This window comes from Rhinoderma darwinii, chromosome 7 (assembly GCF_050947455.1).
Source record: "Rhinoderma darwinii isolate aRhiDar2 chromosome 7, aRhiDar2.hap1, whole genome shotgun sequence".
NCBI lineage: Eukaryota > Metazoa > Chordata > Amphibia > Anura > Rhinodermatidae > Rhinoderma > Rhinoderma darwinii.
In genome coordinates this window covers 47,137,729-47,154,495 of record NC_134693.1, presented here as the reverse complement: position 1 = coordinate 47,154,495, position 16,767 = coordinate 47,137,729, and the positions used below count along the sequence as shown (strand labels likewise).

General features: G+C 43.2%; 1 protein-coding gene across 5 annotated transcripts in view; it reads left to right on the top strand.

Moving 5' to 3' along the window:
* PBX1 (PBX homeobox 1) overlaps positions 1-16,767 on the top strand; it is a 112,183-nt gene that overhangs the window by 10,766 nt on the left and 84,650 nt on the right. For all 5 annotated transcript variants that reach the window (XM_075833335.1, XM_075833336.1, XM_075833334.1 and 2 more), the window contains exon 2: positions 11,245-11,318. In XM_075833335.1, the coding sequence (XP_075689450.1) occupies positions 11,245-11,318 (74 nt within the window). The remainder of the gene's footprint in view (positions 1-11,244; positions 11,319-16,767) is intronic.

Below are 16,767 nucleotides of genomic sequence, written 5' to 3'. Positions count from 1 at the left end.
CGCCCAGTTGGTAAAAACACAATACACGCCCAGTTGGTAAAAACACAATACACGCCCAGTTGGTAAAACGAGAAAACATGCCCAGTTGTCCATTGAAAAGCTAATTTGCATAAATATAAAATTGGGCAAAAATGATCGTTTTAAAAAAAAACTAAACTTTGCTGTTATCTACATTGCAGCGCTGATCATATTCAATAGGTGATAGTGATTTGATAATCTGGTGACAGAGCCTCTTTAAACGATACATTTAAAATATAAAGTGAAAATAAAACATCTTGGTTTTTCTAATCTGAAAATTAATACATTCATTTTAGTATGATTTCGCTATTGTTATATAGGATAAAGGCCTTAATAAAGATATGTCATGAATTAGAGGACCTGTCATTTGGTCATACTGGTTAACTGACCTGAATAGCGATGTCTCAATGATTCCAGCACGTTTTTTTTTCTGTACCCTCTCTCCGTCCCGGAGATATGGCCTAAGGTTTTGTTGGCTTCCTATATGCTAATTTGCTGAAGTTAGCCAACGGGGCGTGAACTACCCTCATGCTGCCTCACGCTAACTGGTCCGCATCAGAGGCAGGTAAGCTAGCTGCGCCCCATTGGCTAATTACAGAAAATTTGCATATATGGAGCCAACACAACAGTGGGCCATATCTCTGGAATGAGGGGATCCAGAAAAAAACAACAGCGCTGGAATCAGGGAGACGGCGCTATTCAGGACAGTTTACCAGTTCAATTTATGACCTAGTGACAGGTTCTCGTTAAGATTTTCTCATTATCTGTTATGAATAATTATATATTAATACTTGTGTTTTATATGCAGTCTTTTCAAGCTTAAATTACATCCATAGAGCATCCACTGCGTGTGTGTGTGTGTGTGTGTGTGTGTGTGTGTGTGTGTGTGTGTGTGTGTGTGTGTGTGTGTGTGTGTGTGTGTGTGTGTGTGTGTGTGTGTATATATGTATGTATGTATGTATGTATATATATATAATATATATATATATATATATATATATTTATTTATTTATTTATTTATTTTTCCCTGTTCTGGGTTTCAGGTTGTTTTCTAAAAACAACCTGAAACCTGTAGAAAATCTTGACAAAAAAAACCTTCATCCACGGAGATGTTTCGTCCTCATGACATGTCTCATGATCACACCATTAAATGGCTGTTGCGGGGCCTTACAGTATGACCCTGTGGATAAAACATGATTGCGACCTGCAGTTATGTGATATGTCTCTGTTCACGTTGTTTTTCTGTAGCCTGGTCTTTGCACTGGGTGGAGGGATTCTGCTGTGGGTATAGGACAGAATTATTCACGGACTCCGTTCACATGGGCTGATTTATTTAAGATTGGGGCTCTACATATCTTCCACAGTGGCTAGTGTGTGCGTGTGTGTGTGTGTGTGTGTGCGTGTGTGTGTGTGCGTGTGTGTGAGTGTGATATCTAACTATTATTCAACTTATTTATTAATGATATAGAGGATGGGATTATTAGCACTATTTCTATTTTTGCAGATGACACCAAGCTATGTAATATAGTTCAGACTATGGAAGATGTTCGTGAATTGCAGGCAGATTTAAACAAACTAAGTGTTTGGGCGTCCACTTGGCAAATGAAGTTTAATGTAGATAAATGTAAAGTTATGCATCTGGGTACCAACAACCTGCATGCATCATATGTCCTAGGGGGAGCTACACTGGGGGAGTCAATTGTTGAGAAGGATCTGGGTGTACTTGTAAATCATAAACTAAATTTCAGCATGCAGTGTCAATCAGCTGCTTCAAAGGCCAGCAAAATATTGTCGTATATAAAAAGAGGCATGGACTCACGGGACAGGGATGTAATATTACCACTTTACAAAGCATTAGTGAGGCCTCCTCTAGAATATGCAGTCCAGTTCTGGGCTCCAGTTCATAGAAAGGATGCCCTGGAGTTGGAAAAAATACAAAGAAGAGCAACGAAGCTAATAAGGGGCATGGAGAATCTAAGTTATGAGGAAAGATTAAAAGAACTAAACCTATTTAGCCTTGAGAAAAGACGACTAAGGCGGGACATGATTAACTTATATAAATATATGAATGGTGCATACAAAAAATATGGTGAAATCCTGTTCCATGTAAAACCCCCTCAAAAAACAAGGGGGCACTCCCTCCGTCTGGAGAAAAAAAGGTTCAACCTGCAGAGGCGACAAGGCTTCTTTACAGTGAGAACTGTGAATCTATGGAATAGCCTACCACAGGAGCTGGTCACAGCAGGGACAGTAGATGGCTTTAAAAAAGCTTAGATAATTTCCTAGAACAAAAAAATATTAGCTCCTATGTGTAGAAATTTTTTACTTCCCCTTTCCCATCCCTTGGTTGAACTTGATGGACGTGTGTCTTTTTTCAACCGTACAAACTATGTAACTATGTAACAGAAATAAAACTAGCACGTGGTAGCATAAATACCAATCAAATTCTAGTTTTTATTTTTGCAGTGTAGGTAAGAATATGAAAGCCAACATCTGATTGGTTGCTAGTGGGAGCTCCTCCCTTTTATACCTGTTTGAGATTTTTATACTTTAAAGTCTATGTACACCTTTGATCGATGTCTAGCGCTTATTGTAATACCATAGTTTTTTGGGGATTCGGGAAATCTGTGTCGCTGTCCTCATCTCTGAGCCTTCTTAGTAAACAAGGTGTTAATATTCCACAGCAGAGACTTTTGTTTTTTCCTCTTCCTCCGTCAGGTAGCCTCGAATACTGCTGTGTTTTAGAGAAGTGTTTTGGATTCCTTATCACACGAGAAATAATTTTCTGCTTGCACCTAATATAGGAATCTGCCTCTTCAATCTGACACTGATAGACAGAGAAAGTGACTCCATGGAGCAGTGTTCATGTCATCCATGTCTCGCTGCCTCGTCCGTAACTCATTCTTCTAATACTGGTGCATGTGGTAAAACCGACTGTGAGGGTATGTTCACACCGGCTATCTTCGGCCGTTTTTGGGGCCGGAAACGGCCCGAAAAACGGCTGAAAAATCGGAAGCAGAACGCATCCAAACATCTGCCCATTGATTTCAATGGTAAATACTGCGTTCTGTTCCGACGGGTCGCTTTTTACGCGGCCGTTTTTCAAAACGGTCGCGTAAAACAATGCCTACGAAAAATAAGTGCATGTCACTTCTTGAGCCGTTTTTTGAGCCGTTTTTCATTCTCTACAGAAAAACCACCAAAAACGGCCGTAAAAAACGCTGCAAAAAACGGCTGAGAATCAGGAGCTGTATTCCTTTGAAAACAGCTTTGTATTTTCAGACGTTTTGATTTTGTGTGTGCACATACCCTAAGGCTGGACAAACACACAGCGTTTATTCAAGTTTTTTTCCCCATTATATCTGCAGCCAGATTTCTAAAGTCTCTAATAAAATATGAGGTTTACACACACAGCGTTGTGGTTCCTGGCGGTTTTTAGCGTTTTGGGGTCAGTGGCAGTTTTTTTCCTGTGTTTTTTTTTTTTTTTTTTTTTTTTTCTCAGTAGGGGTTTCTATAGGACTTCAAAATTGCATGTGCAAAATTAAAAAAAAAATTGCACCAAAGATGCATGTAAAAAACTTTAAACACATATATAGATGTGTGCACACATACTGAATGGCAACTTTATTAGAGACGCTCATCTAGTAGCTCGTTGGACCTCCTTTTAGTCTTCAGAATCGCAGCACGGTGGCTCGGTGTTTAGCACTGTTGCCTTGCAGTGCTGGAGTCCTGGGTTCAAATCCAACCAAGGACAACATCTGAATGGAGTTTGTATCCAGGTACTCTGTATTCCCCCACACCCCAAAAACATACCGATAGGGAATTTAGAGTGCGAGCCCCAATGGGACAGTAAGTCTGGACCTCTGTACAGTGCTATAGAAGTAACAGAAATAAATTTATTTGTGGCATAGATTCCGCTAGGTGTTAAAATCGTTCTGCAGGAATATTGGCCCATGCGTACAGCAAAACTTCTCGCAATTGCTTCTAAAGTACCCTTCTGCCACAGGACAAACCGCTAAGGGCTGAATTTGGTGGGCTACAACGGTAAGCTCTACTGTTCAAATGTCCATCCACGGATATCAGAGGAACTAGGGTGTGGCAAGTAAACATTCCCCACACCATATGGCCTTATTCACGTGGCCGGGTGGCGGCCGTTTTTTATTTTTGTTTGTTTCGTTTTTTTTAACGGCCGTCACACGGCTTCATTTAAATTAATTCATGTCTATGGGGCCTTGGAAAAAATAAGACCTGTCCTATATTTGCCTGTTTTCCTGGATCCCTCAATAGACTCAAGTCTGAGGGATCCGTAAAAACGGGTACAAATCGACCATGAAAACAGCTGTTTTACATGGCCGATTTGACACCTGGTCGTTTCATTAAAGCCTTAACTCCAACAGCCTGAACTGTTGACATATGACCGGAAGGGTTTATAGATTCATGCTCAAATTCTGACCCTTTAATCAGCATGGTGCAACAGAAAGCTGGATTCTTCTGACCAGGCAATGTTTTTGCTCTGCTCAGTGACCTAATTTTTGTGGTCTTTTGCCCATTGGAGTCTTGCCTCTTTGTTAACCTAAGACTGAGTTTTTTTGCAGGAGGAAAATTCTGCCTCAAAATTCTGTTTGGGATTTTGAGGCAGATTTTGACCTTCCTGCTCGCCGTTTGCTGCGATTTTTCGCAGCGGTTTTTGCTCGCGCCCATTGAGTGCTACGGGCAAAAAACTGCGAAATACGCTTTCTCTGCCTCCCATTGATGTCAATGGGAGGTCAGAGGCGTAACTGCGCGAAGATAGGACATGTCCCTCCTTTCTCCCGCGAGGCGGTTTTAGTGCTCGTGGGAGAAAACCGCCTCCGCCTCCCATTGAAATCAATGGGTGGCATTTTCGGACGGTTTTTGACGAGTTTTGTGGAGCGGTTTCCGCTCAAAAAAACTCGTCAAAATACTCCGTGTGAACAGGGCCTTAGACAGCAATGGCACTCAAACGGGTTATCTGCTAAGACTTGTGCATTCGTACACGTTAGATGGAGCACTAGTGTTGAATTCGCCTGCAATTTGCTTGACCGTGCATGACCGAGTTGTTGACGTCCACCAGATCCTTTTTTGCTGGATGTTTCCTCGATCACACCATTCTCCGTATACTCTCGACACTGTTGCACTAGGTTGGCAGTTATTGAGATACTAGCCCCGACTAATCTCGCACCGATGACCATGCCTTGTTTAAAGGCGCTCAGATCACTCCATTTTTCCATTCTATTGTGGTGTCACACTGAAAATTATCCACGGAAAACTTCCTCCCTTGATTTTGTTGCACTTCGGGGTCACCTGTCTAATTTCTAAATCTTAGCACAGGTCAGTTTTTTTTAATCGTAGATCCATCAGTTGATCCTGTCTTGTTTGTAAGATGTAAGACTCTTTGGTCCTATTGTATCACATATCTTGTACTGATCCTGAGGTGACAGCTTGTATTATAGGCGTAACTATAGCTGTTACAGCCAGAGCAGCTGCTATAGAGCCCAGAAGTTAAAGGGGCTTACACAGGCACGAACGAACATTGTTCCTTTTTCGTGGGGGATTTAGAAGTTGGTGACTATCTGCTATATTGCACTCTTACGTGGATTCTCTAAAATATGGCATTGTTAGCCATACCTTTTTTTAATTACATCTTTTGTTGCTGTTTTTATTTTAGTCACTTGGGGCTGGAGGCCCACCCCGTTTTGGTATAGGGCCCTATAAAATCTAGTTATGCCCCTGGCTTGTATTATAATCCAGAGCTGCATTCACAATTCTGCTGATCGTTATTGGGAATGGTCAACAAACTTGTTGAGGGAGACATATCCCTAACAACCTAACTTAGATCCTCTGTGTACAGGGGCGGTACTGTATATTGTTATAAATGTAACACTTTACAGCATTCAAATCGACAAAGTTCTGTGCAGCCTTTGAGTTAGCAAGGAATTCTGGGAGAATTCAGCTCTGATGCCAGAAATGTGAATGCAGCTCAGAATGAGTAAAAGTAACGCACTAAACTTGAGTGTATTTGTAGACTGCCGGTCTTTTGGTAAAAGTAGCTGTTTAATAAATCAGTCATGTGCTGCAGTCATTACATTCTCATACTGAATGCTGTACATACAAATTAGATAGCTGTTCAGATGTGTTTGGCTATGTTAAAACATTCTTTCTTTGTGCCATAATCTATAAATCAGTCTGGTAAAAGAAGAGCTGTGAGATAACTTAGACTATACTTTGTAGGTACAACTTGTGAAGAAGTTGCTCTAAATAGAGACACTGAGGGCACTAAGATTTTGACTCCATCTGATGCCAGGGTAAATCCGGATTCACACGAGCGTGTTCAGTACGTGATATACGGTCCGCAGGTCGGCCGCATTTCCCGGACTGAGCACACTGCAGGGAGCTGGGCTCTTATCGTCATAGTTATGTATGACGCTAGAAGTCGCCTGCGGACCGTATATCACGGACTGAACACGCTCATGTGAGTCCGGCCTTAAGGGCCTCTTACACCGGCTGATACTTGCCCGGTGCAGCGAGTGCAGATCAACGAGACTTCGTTGATCGGCGCTCGTTTGCTCCTGTCATGCAGAGCTATGCATGGGGACGAGCGGTCGTTACTCCGAACGCTCGTCGCCATACATTACCATGTCGGCAGCACGTCTCCCTGTTTACACATGGAGATGTGCTTCTGACAACGATAATATTTTACTTTTTTAAAACGATACGATCAGCAGATGATCGAGTGTTTGCTCGTTCATCTGCTGATCGCTGTCCCTTTTTTCACAGGGCAATTATCGGCAATGAACGCTCGTCTGCACGATAATCGCCCAGTTTAAAACCCCCTTAAGAATGACCCATAAGCTGGCCACCATAGGGTCTCAATTCTCTTCATGGCCTGGTGTGCACTGTGTACCGATTCATGTGCAGTTCAAATCTATAGGGATCTGGGTGGATCAGAACAACCAAGAAAGCTGGTAAAAGAGAACTATGTCGTTTCGAACAATTTTGATCTCCTGGAACTAATGATTTGGAATCCGAAGTCTAAGTACTAATTATTGTGCCATCCTTCATATTGTTAGTGCGGTCGTCCTGTCTATGGGTGGCTTTACTTAACATTAAGCACAGTGAAAGTTTCTTCATGTTGTTCATTTCTGAGGGTTTAAGGGCTCATTCAGACGAGCGTAATACTCGTCCTTGTGCTGTGCGTTGAAATCACTCACCGCACACGGACCCATGCAATTCGGTAGGCCCATTCACACATGCGTTGTTCATTCGGCATGTCCTATCTTGGTGCGTTTTCACGCACCTAGTCGCCCATTGAAGTCTGGGTGCGTGAAAACTACGGACAGCACACGGACAACTCCCATGTGCTGTACGTGTTTCACGCATCAAATACATTGAAAAGCAGAGAAATACATTATAAAATGAAGTGCTTGCACGGACGTGATAAACGCACGCCACACGTAACGCACACTGATGTCTATGCGCAACGCACACGGACAAGAAATGTAGGAAAAACGCAGCGTTTTTTACGCCTGCAAATTGGACACTCTTGTCTGAATGCAGCCTTGTAGTACTCTGAGCTCTGCTTCACGCACTACATACCAATGGATTAATCCAAGCGTTTACTTATTCTGCGTTACCCCTCTGCACCTCACATCTGCACATTGTTTTTATTGGCCTATTGTGTGCCCTCCCGCTACTGCATTCCTTTTACATTAGCAATCGATAGCAAAGTGAGGGATTGTCTGTAATAGAAGGTACAAGGGAGAACGCTGTATATTTTAGTGAGCAGGCGAGGTTTACACACTCTGTCAGGGATGTTAATAGCTCGGAGCTTCGTTGCTTATGTAGGAGACTCCATGGTCTGTGTAATGACTACTTTGCTATGACCAAGTAGCAGTAAAGTCCACAAGGGGCAACTTTTTCTGATATTTATAACAAACTTTCATCTGCGGCCTGCGGTGATCCATGCATTTCAGGTTTTTCCATCTTAATGGCCTTAGACTTGTTATATTTCCACATTTTCCGTTAATACACTGACATGTTTACCTGTGAATTGTGTAATTGCCGTGTGCCTTCACGTAGGATTTTATTACATGTGTGGAATGATATGGTAGGCACCGTAAAAACGCCATAATTACTAAATAAACTGCGTTTATGACCGAGCAAGGCTAAGGGCAGAGTCATGTAAAGCTGTTGTAATATACAGGTCTGCTTTGTTCCATTCTTGAGTGTATTTAAAAAAAAAAAAAAAAAAAGAGTAGGGCTCTGTTCACATGTTGGTTTAAAATTCTGCGGGAAGGAATCCGAGGCTCACCCTTGGATTTCTTCTGTGGATGTGTTGCTATTTATGAAGCAGATCCGTACAAGGATGAGAACTATTGCCATTCAATGGGGCTAATCCTCATCGCTGCCATCTGAAAAAAGTAGCATGCTACTTATGTGTGAAGTTTTTTTTTATCAGCATGCTAATAATTCCAGACTGGATGTCGGTGTTGTCGGATTTTGTACAGATTTCGCTGCGCAATCCGTGTCAACTCTGACACGTGCGAACGGTGCCTAATGGTTATTTACTGTACTACTTCTTGTATGCACATCAGGAGCCAGATTGTCCATGCAATAATTTGACACTGGTGCCGAGCCCCCCCCCCCCCCCCACCCCAATAATGTCTGTAAAATCTCTTATTGCCTGCTGTTCCAAGTCTAAAGCTGGCAATGCATTTCAAATATCTGTTGGCCGAACCGTCTGGGTCACAGTAGGACCTGCACTTGGCAGCTGAAATGGACGCTATAAGTCATTGTCCGTTTTACAAATTCATCCCTGGCCTCTACTGATGTGGATGCTGCTCTCCATCCGACAAAACGTCGCCCAGCCACCTCCGCGTTTTACTGTTGGGGAAACATACAGGGCATTATGTCTCTGACCATTAGGTTATCTGTAGCTGTATATGAATTGAGCTGAATGTTGCGTCATCCCAGGATAGACTACCTCCATTGTGTTTCTATTGAGACAGATGAATATCTATGACGGCCCTTATTTGTTCTGTTAAGGTTCACTTCACAATGCACTTTCTCAACGGAAATCTTGGCACATGTATATTTGTACTCCACAAGAGCCACTGAATGGACCTTACCAAATTTGATTCATACAAGTTGGCACTTCTTACTTTGGCATGCAGCTGCAGTAGTTGGTATCTTACAGATGGTGGTTACCGAATAATATTTTTGACCTTGTTTCGGCTTCTTCCAGAAGAACAGTATCACACTGTTGTAGTCTTTATTAACCTAACCAGGTTTCTCTGCAAATATTCCCTGGATTTGTAAAACCTTTCCCACCACAGGGGGAATATATTAATAATATTATTGTAAACGTTCCTAAAGTTTTTGGGGACTCTAGCTTTGTTACTTAAAGGAGTTGTCCACTACCGGACAACTGATGACCTATCCATCGGATAGGTTATCAGTATATGATCTGTGGGGGGTCCGACACCCGCTCCGATCAGCTGCTCTAGTGGTCTCCGGGCAATGGACGTCCATGCCCTAAGCAGTTGGCTCCAGTCACGGAATAGCTGCCGTACTGCAGCTCTGCTCCTATTCAAGTACAATGTACGGACCTAACTGTTTCTGGCTCTGTACATTGCATACTGTGCATTGACATCTGGTTCCCGCAGGCCACTGGAGCAGCTGATCGGTGCGGTGTCCGGGTGTCGGACCCGCACCGATGATATACTGATGACCTATCCGGTGGATAGGTCATCAGTATTTTTTTTTATTTTTTATAAGCATTGTATTTTCACTGCTGCACAGGGCGAGGAATGATGCATATAATAAACTATACCTACATTTATTTCTAAAAGTAATCATTTTAATATAAAATTCATAAACTTGCATATTGAAATCCGGCTGGATATGATCAGTGTGTTGTATGTAAGGCTCCGTTATAGGAAACAAAGAGCGCCCGGCGGAACCCATTAACTTTAAAAGGTTCCGTTGGGTTTCCGTCAAGGTGTCCAGCGTTTTTCATCTATCTGCTTCAGTGGCACCTAACTCCGATGCAGATGTGAACACAGCCTTAGGGCCAGTTCACATTGAGTATTTTTACACGGTTTTTTCTTACGCAGAAAATGCCTCCCATTGATTTCAATGAGAGGCGGAGTCGTTTTTTTTCCCCGCCAGCGGAAAAACCGGCTCGCGGGAAAAAGAAGGGACATGCCCTATCTTCGGGCGTTGACGCCTCTGACCTCCCATTGACATCAATGGGAGGCAGAGAAAGCGTATTTCGCGGCGTTTTATGCCTGCAGCGCTCAATGGCCGCGGGCGAAAAACGCAGCAAAAATCGGCGTGCAGGCAGAGGAAAATCTGCCTCAAAATTCCAAACTGAATTTTGAGGCAGATTTTCCACCTGCAAAAAACTCAGTGTGAACCCAGCCTAAGGCTATGTTCACACGGGGTATTTTGATGAGTTTTTTGACGCGGAAACCGCGTCGCAAAACTCGGCAAAGACGGCACAAGAACGCCTCCCATTGATTTCAATGGGAGGCGTCGGCGTCTTTTTCCCGCGAGCAGTAAAACTGCCTCGCGGGAAAAAGAAGCGACATGCCCTATCTTTGGGCGCTTCCGCCTCTGACCTCCCATTGACTTCAATGGGAGGCAGAGAAAGCGTATTTCGCGCAGTTTTATGCCCGCGGCGCTCAATGGCCGCGGGCGAAAAACGGCGCGAATATCGCCGCGAAAATCGGCGTGCAGGGAGAGGAAAATCTGCCTCAAAGTTCCAAACGGAATTTTTAGGCAGATATTCCTCCCCCAAAATACTCCGTGTGAACATAGATAGCCTAAATGTGGCAGTGTGGCCTCAAGTGTAATATTTACATTACTACTGCAATTCTTCAAAAACAGTTACATTATATGAGATCCCAGAAATGTAGCAGAGCTGGATTTGTTACAATTGTTAATAATATTACCGTTTTCTATGCTCACAATGAAGAAATCCTACATCCCTATAGAGTAAAATTGCTTATTCAGCTCTGCTACATTTATATACTGGTCCCACAAACAAACTCACATTTTTTTCATACAATTTCTGTGGTGTTCTACCAACATAATAAGAAATATATATCATTTGTAATTAGTGATTCTGTATTCTGTTGTTTCTGCATGTGGGGACCCAAATCTGATGATCTTTGATTGTTTTTTGTTTTTCACTACAATTTGCAGAAAACATGCCCTGAACTGCCACAGAATGAAACCTGCCCTCTTCAACGTGCTTTGTGAAATCAAAGAAAAGACAGGTAAGGCGCTACGACTGTGCTCTACATACAGCCGAGACCACTGTGGATTCTGTCTGTTGGATGTTTTATGTTTGTAGGATATTTGACCAAAGACCATACAATGGCTTGACTGAGGTATAGTATTTGCATATGGGAGGAAGCATGGGTCTGTCTAAAATGCTGGAATCTGGGGACGTCCTGTTACTGTGACCATAATAAAAACTTTGACTGCCAGACATAAAGGACAACATAAAATACATATATTATAATGTACACCTGGGTAAGGTGAGGTTTTTAAGGTGTTGAATGATCAATGTTACTTATCTGTTTTGCTAATGGGAGAAAGAGGTAGTCCAAAATCCACCTCCTTTCTCATCGGTCGTACTGCTCCTCTGTCCCTTCGCAATGCTTTACACTGCAGCTATGATTAAACACAAACTCGCCAGTATTATCATTAATTGAGAAATAAGGAATAACATCCGATTACTGCCGCACTGAGGCTGCATTCACCCGGGCATATTTTGCCACCGTATGAAATCTGTATATTTAGTTTAAAAAAAAACGGGGAAGATTTTCCTCTATTTCAAGGATGGGACATAATTCTAATTTGGCGCTAAGCACACTCTTCCAAACAGAGGCATAGTAAACCATGTGATCTCATCCTGAGGGCTCATGCACATGATGGTATTACGGCTCCGTGCGTGAGCCAAATGTTCAGGGCCAAAGACTGAATTGGATCTCATCCTTTGATTTGATTATGAAACCCCTTCCCATAGCGCTCTTGATCCGATCCAGTCCTTGGCTCTATATATACATCTCATGCTTAGAGCCGTAATGCGACAATAAAATAAGACCTTCTATTGAAGCAATTGAGTTTCCGTAAGGGTTGGGGGGATTCTGGAATTCCACTTTATTTCCTGTTCCAACTTGCCTTATTTTGTACATTCCTGGGTTTAGTTCTACTCTCCCTTTCCTCTACTGGATTATCTGAATATCTTTGCTTCTTGATCTATGTTTCCGTTCACATCTTTATTACTTCTATATTACATGATTGTTGTGTAGCGGACTATACATATCTGATGCTAGATCCTGGCTGTACTACCGAATATACCTAGATTTGTGGAAAATGCCATTGTTAAACCCTGTTTTATTATTGTTTAACGTGGGTAGGCAAGAAAAAAACCAAAAAAACTTAAAGATTGAGACCCCCCCCCCCCCCACCCTTCCTTTCTTCTCCGCTCTAACAGTGTCAAACGGCTTATCTGGTGCCTTGTCCCCCCACTTTATTTATCTGCCTCCATACGGAGCTGTGGTATTCTTCCTCGCTGAAGGCCAGCATTTAACATATGGAAAGGTTATTTATGACAGAATATCAGTCTGTAGGTTATAGGCGTCAATGACAAGCTTTGTGTTCCAGCTCTGTTTAACCCTCAGCCAGGAGGTCACATTGTGTCCCAAATGTCAAGTCTCTCCCATCCTCTACTTAATCCTTCTCACAACCTTTAAGAACACATTTCCTGGCTTCTTATTATGCTAACCCAGTCCGTGTCAGCAGGTCATAGTAATCTAACGCCTATAAGTTGTCCCTAGTTAACGATACCTCTCCTGATATGACTACGATGTTTCGTCCAATGGATACTTAAGGCCTCGTGCACACTTACGTCACCGTTTTCACGGCCGCTTTTGATGGGTCCGTGAACCCGTTTTAGCGGCCGTGTGCACTCCGTGTTTCAGTTTCCGTGCGCCGAGCATGGTACTGTCCAGGGTGACAGTACCATGCTCGGCGCGCGGAAAATACAATTTTAATGTAATAAATTTTTTTTTTTAAAAAATACGTTCATACTTACATTCCTCCTGTCCGGCCTCCAGCAATGACGTTCAATCCATGTCGCTGCTGCAGCCAATCGCAGGCCGCCGCGGCCGCTGCAGCCAATCGCAGGCCGCCGCTGCAGCCAATCGCAGGCCGCCGCGGCCGCTGCAGCCAATCGCAGGCCGCCACGTCACAAAAGAAGGTCGGACTGGGGGAAGAAGACAAGACAACGACCGGGTACGTATGAAATGCTTTTTATTTTATTTTTAATCAGCAGCCTCTTTTCTCTATCAGTTATTGATAGAGACAAGTGGCTGCCAATTAGTGTAATATTTTTCTAATGGTTTTCTGCCCGCCCGGCGGTTGCTAGGCAACGGCTCTGGCACACTGATGCCTTCCGTGTGCCTTCAGTTTTTTTTGACGGCCCCATTGACTTGCATGGGCCTCACGGTCACGGAATTCCGGACCAAAGTAGGACATGCTCTACTTTGGATCGGAACGTAACAAGGGACCGTCAAAAAAAACTGAAGTGTGCATGGCCCCATTAAAATGAATGGGTTCAGGGTGCTATCAGTGACAAAAACGGATAGCACCCTGAAGGAAAAAACGGAAGTGTGCATGAGGCCTTAGGGGGATTTACACTGGACGATTATCGGGCAGATGAGCGTTCATATAACGCTCGTTGCCGATAATTGCCCCGTGTAAACAGGGCAGCGATCAGCAGATAACCACGCAAACCATCGATCATCTGCTGGTCGTATCGTTTTAAAAAAGTAAAATATTATCGTTGTCGGCAGCACATCTCCCTGTGTAAACAGGGAGACGCGCTGCCGACATGATAATAATGTATGGGGACAGGAGCAAACGAGCGCAGATCAACGATGTCTCGTTGATCAGCGCTCGCCTTATCGGCCGGTGTGAAAGGGCCTTTACTTTATTGGTCTGAACATTTATTAGAGCTGCTTAGCTTGGTGATCAGTGACTATACCACCTTACCATCTATGACCATTGACCAAAACGTTCCATCATTACCTAGGTAAGGATGCCGATTGTAGCCAAGATGCGTGAACCCTTTAATCTAAATGAGGAGCGTGACCGAAAGAGATATGACTAAAAAAAAATCAAAAAGTTAAAATGTTCACCTACATTGAGACATCAGAAGATAGCATCGGTAGTGGTCCATGAACAGGGACCCTCACTGATTACAGATGTCTCCACCCTTAACTTTCCTTGAATTGTGTTGAGTTATACAATTTATGATACCAATTCAATACAATCTCGCACCATCCAGTAAAAAAAACAAAAAAAAACCTGCATACATTTAATATATATACACTTTTTTTTTAAATTTAATTTATTTTTTTATTTTTTTTAACATCGGAGTCTATTGTTGATGGATGGCATCCATCACAGCCATCCCGTTAAAAAAAACTTCGTTAACGCATACTTTTTTTAAGAGGAGTCTATGGATTATTTGTGGCTTGCAGATGACATCTATCGGAGGTATACTTTTTTTTTCTTCTTTTTTTTTTTCCATTTCGCTCCACACATCTCAGGATATGTAAGATTTAGAGATCAGTTAAGGGAGGGCACATCTGTACTTGAATGAAAATACTGCGATAATATGCCGAATCCCTTTGATTTCCGCAATGCATGCTGGTTACATCCCATTTTTTTTTTAGATGCGAACACCATTAACATAGCTTGAAGATACCAAATAAAGAAGCCGATCACTCCGGCACAATCATTCCAATGATCTGTGGGGGTCTCTGCTTTCATTGAAATGTCAGACGATAGATAAATGCGCCACTAGCAAATTTTTTGGCACTTTGGCTACCTGGCGTCAGATATCACCTATGGAGCCCGTGTTCAAGCCGGGCATTATGCTGACTGTATCTAGAGTTGAGTATTTTGTCCACATTTTATTCTGAGCTTATAGTTCGAGGCACATACAAATCCCTGCTATTTATTTTAACAGCCTTTATTACTTTACCACTCTCACGCCATTGTTTATCCAGCCCCTTCTACTCCCCTATACTTATTTTTCTTTTCCTTGTGCCTCATGTTGGTTTCCCTCCCACATTAGACTTCTCCTATAATGTCTATCCCTCTCTTTCTCCCCATCCATCCTCTCCCCCTGTGATTGCTAATAGTACGGCCATCAGACCATTCACGTCAGGCATGAATTAGTGTGTGACAGGCAGCTCGCTGGAAACGTTACCTGTTCCTCTGCATTCCAGGCTCTCCATTTGCCTCCAGCGCGGTTAACCCTTTTCTGTCAGAACATTAGGCACTAATGACTAGTGCGAGTGTAATATGCTGAAATGCGTGCTTTAATATAAATGTAAATCTGAGCTACGCAACCCAGTAATATGGTAAATTTGCTGAAGAGTACTAAATCACACATGCCTTACATTGAAGAAAAAATGCATTGCTGCAGAATGTGTAATATCTGTTCCGCTCAGATCTGCAGCCTATGTAAGAGCCTTGTATTCAGATCGAACACTGTAATGCTGGTGTGTATCTGCTTGTGATTTCCCATTGTGCAGCAAGGGTGTATTAAGTATATGATCTCTGTATAGTAGTCGGTAAGATAGAGGAGAGGTGATTGAGATATATTGGGCATGCTTTTTGCCTTCTATTGCAGTTCTATAGGAAACTGTTCTCTGATTCCGTCATTTAAGGGTCTGTTGACCGGAAACGTGCCAAAAAAAATGGCTGAAAATTCATCCCATTGATCTCAATGGGAGGCGGAGGCGTTTTTCCACCGAGTGTAAAAACAGTCTTGCGGGAAAAAGAAGCGACATGCCCTATCTTCAGGCGTTTACGTCTCTGACCTCCCATTGACATCAACGGGAGGCAGAGAAAGCGCATTTCGCGTTTTTTTGCCCGCAGCGCTCAATGGCCGAGGGCCAAAACCGGCGCACAAAAACGCGGAAAACTCAGTGAACATACCCTAAGGCTTACGCCAATGTAGGAGATCCTCTTTGCAAGGTAGAAATATGCAGCAGTTGTTTGTAAACCAGGAGGCCTATGTGACCTGAAGGTTTATTGACCCCTAAAATAGATCCCAATAAAAGCCACTTATATGGATTATTTTCACCCTGTCCAGTTCACGTTTCCTGTCACAAGTCTGAATGACTCCATAGGAAACCGTGAATATTAATGACCAACAAAGTAATCTTGTTATATCAGGATTCATCGGGTTGGTTTTGTTGATCCCAAACATTAGGTTGAGCTTACACATAGCAACTTTTCACTATACCGCAGCGATAATGACTGACCGTAAGGCTGGGTTCACACGAGCATGTTACGTCCGTAATGGACGGAGCGTATTTCGGCCGCAAGTCCCGGACCGAACACACTGCAGGGAGCCGGGCTCCAAGCATCATACTTATGTACGGACCTAGGAGTCCCTGCCTCGCTGCAGGACATCTTTCCCGTACTGAAAACATGATTACAGTACGGGACAGTTGTCCTGCAGCGAGTCAGGGACTCCTAGCATCGTACAGAACTATGATTCTAGGAGCCCGGCTCCCTGCAGTGTGTTCGGTCCGAGACTTGCGGCCGAAATACGTTCCGTCCATTACGGACGTAACATGCTCGTGTGAACCCAGCCTAAGGCCTCATGTACGTGGCAGAGCCGTATGCAGGAGGCTG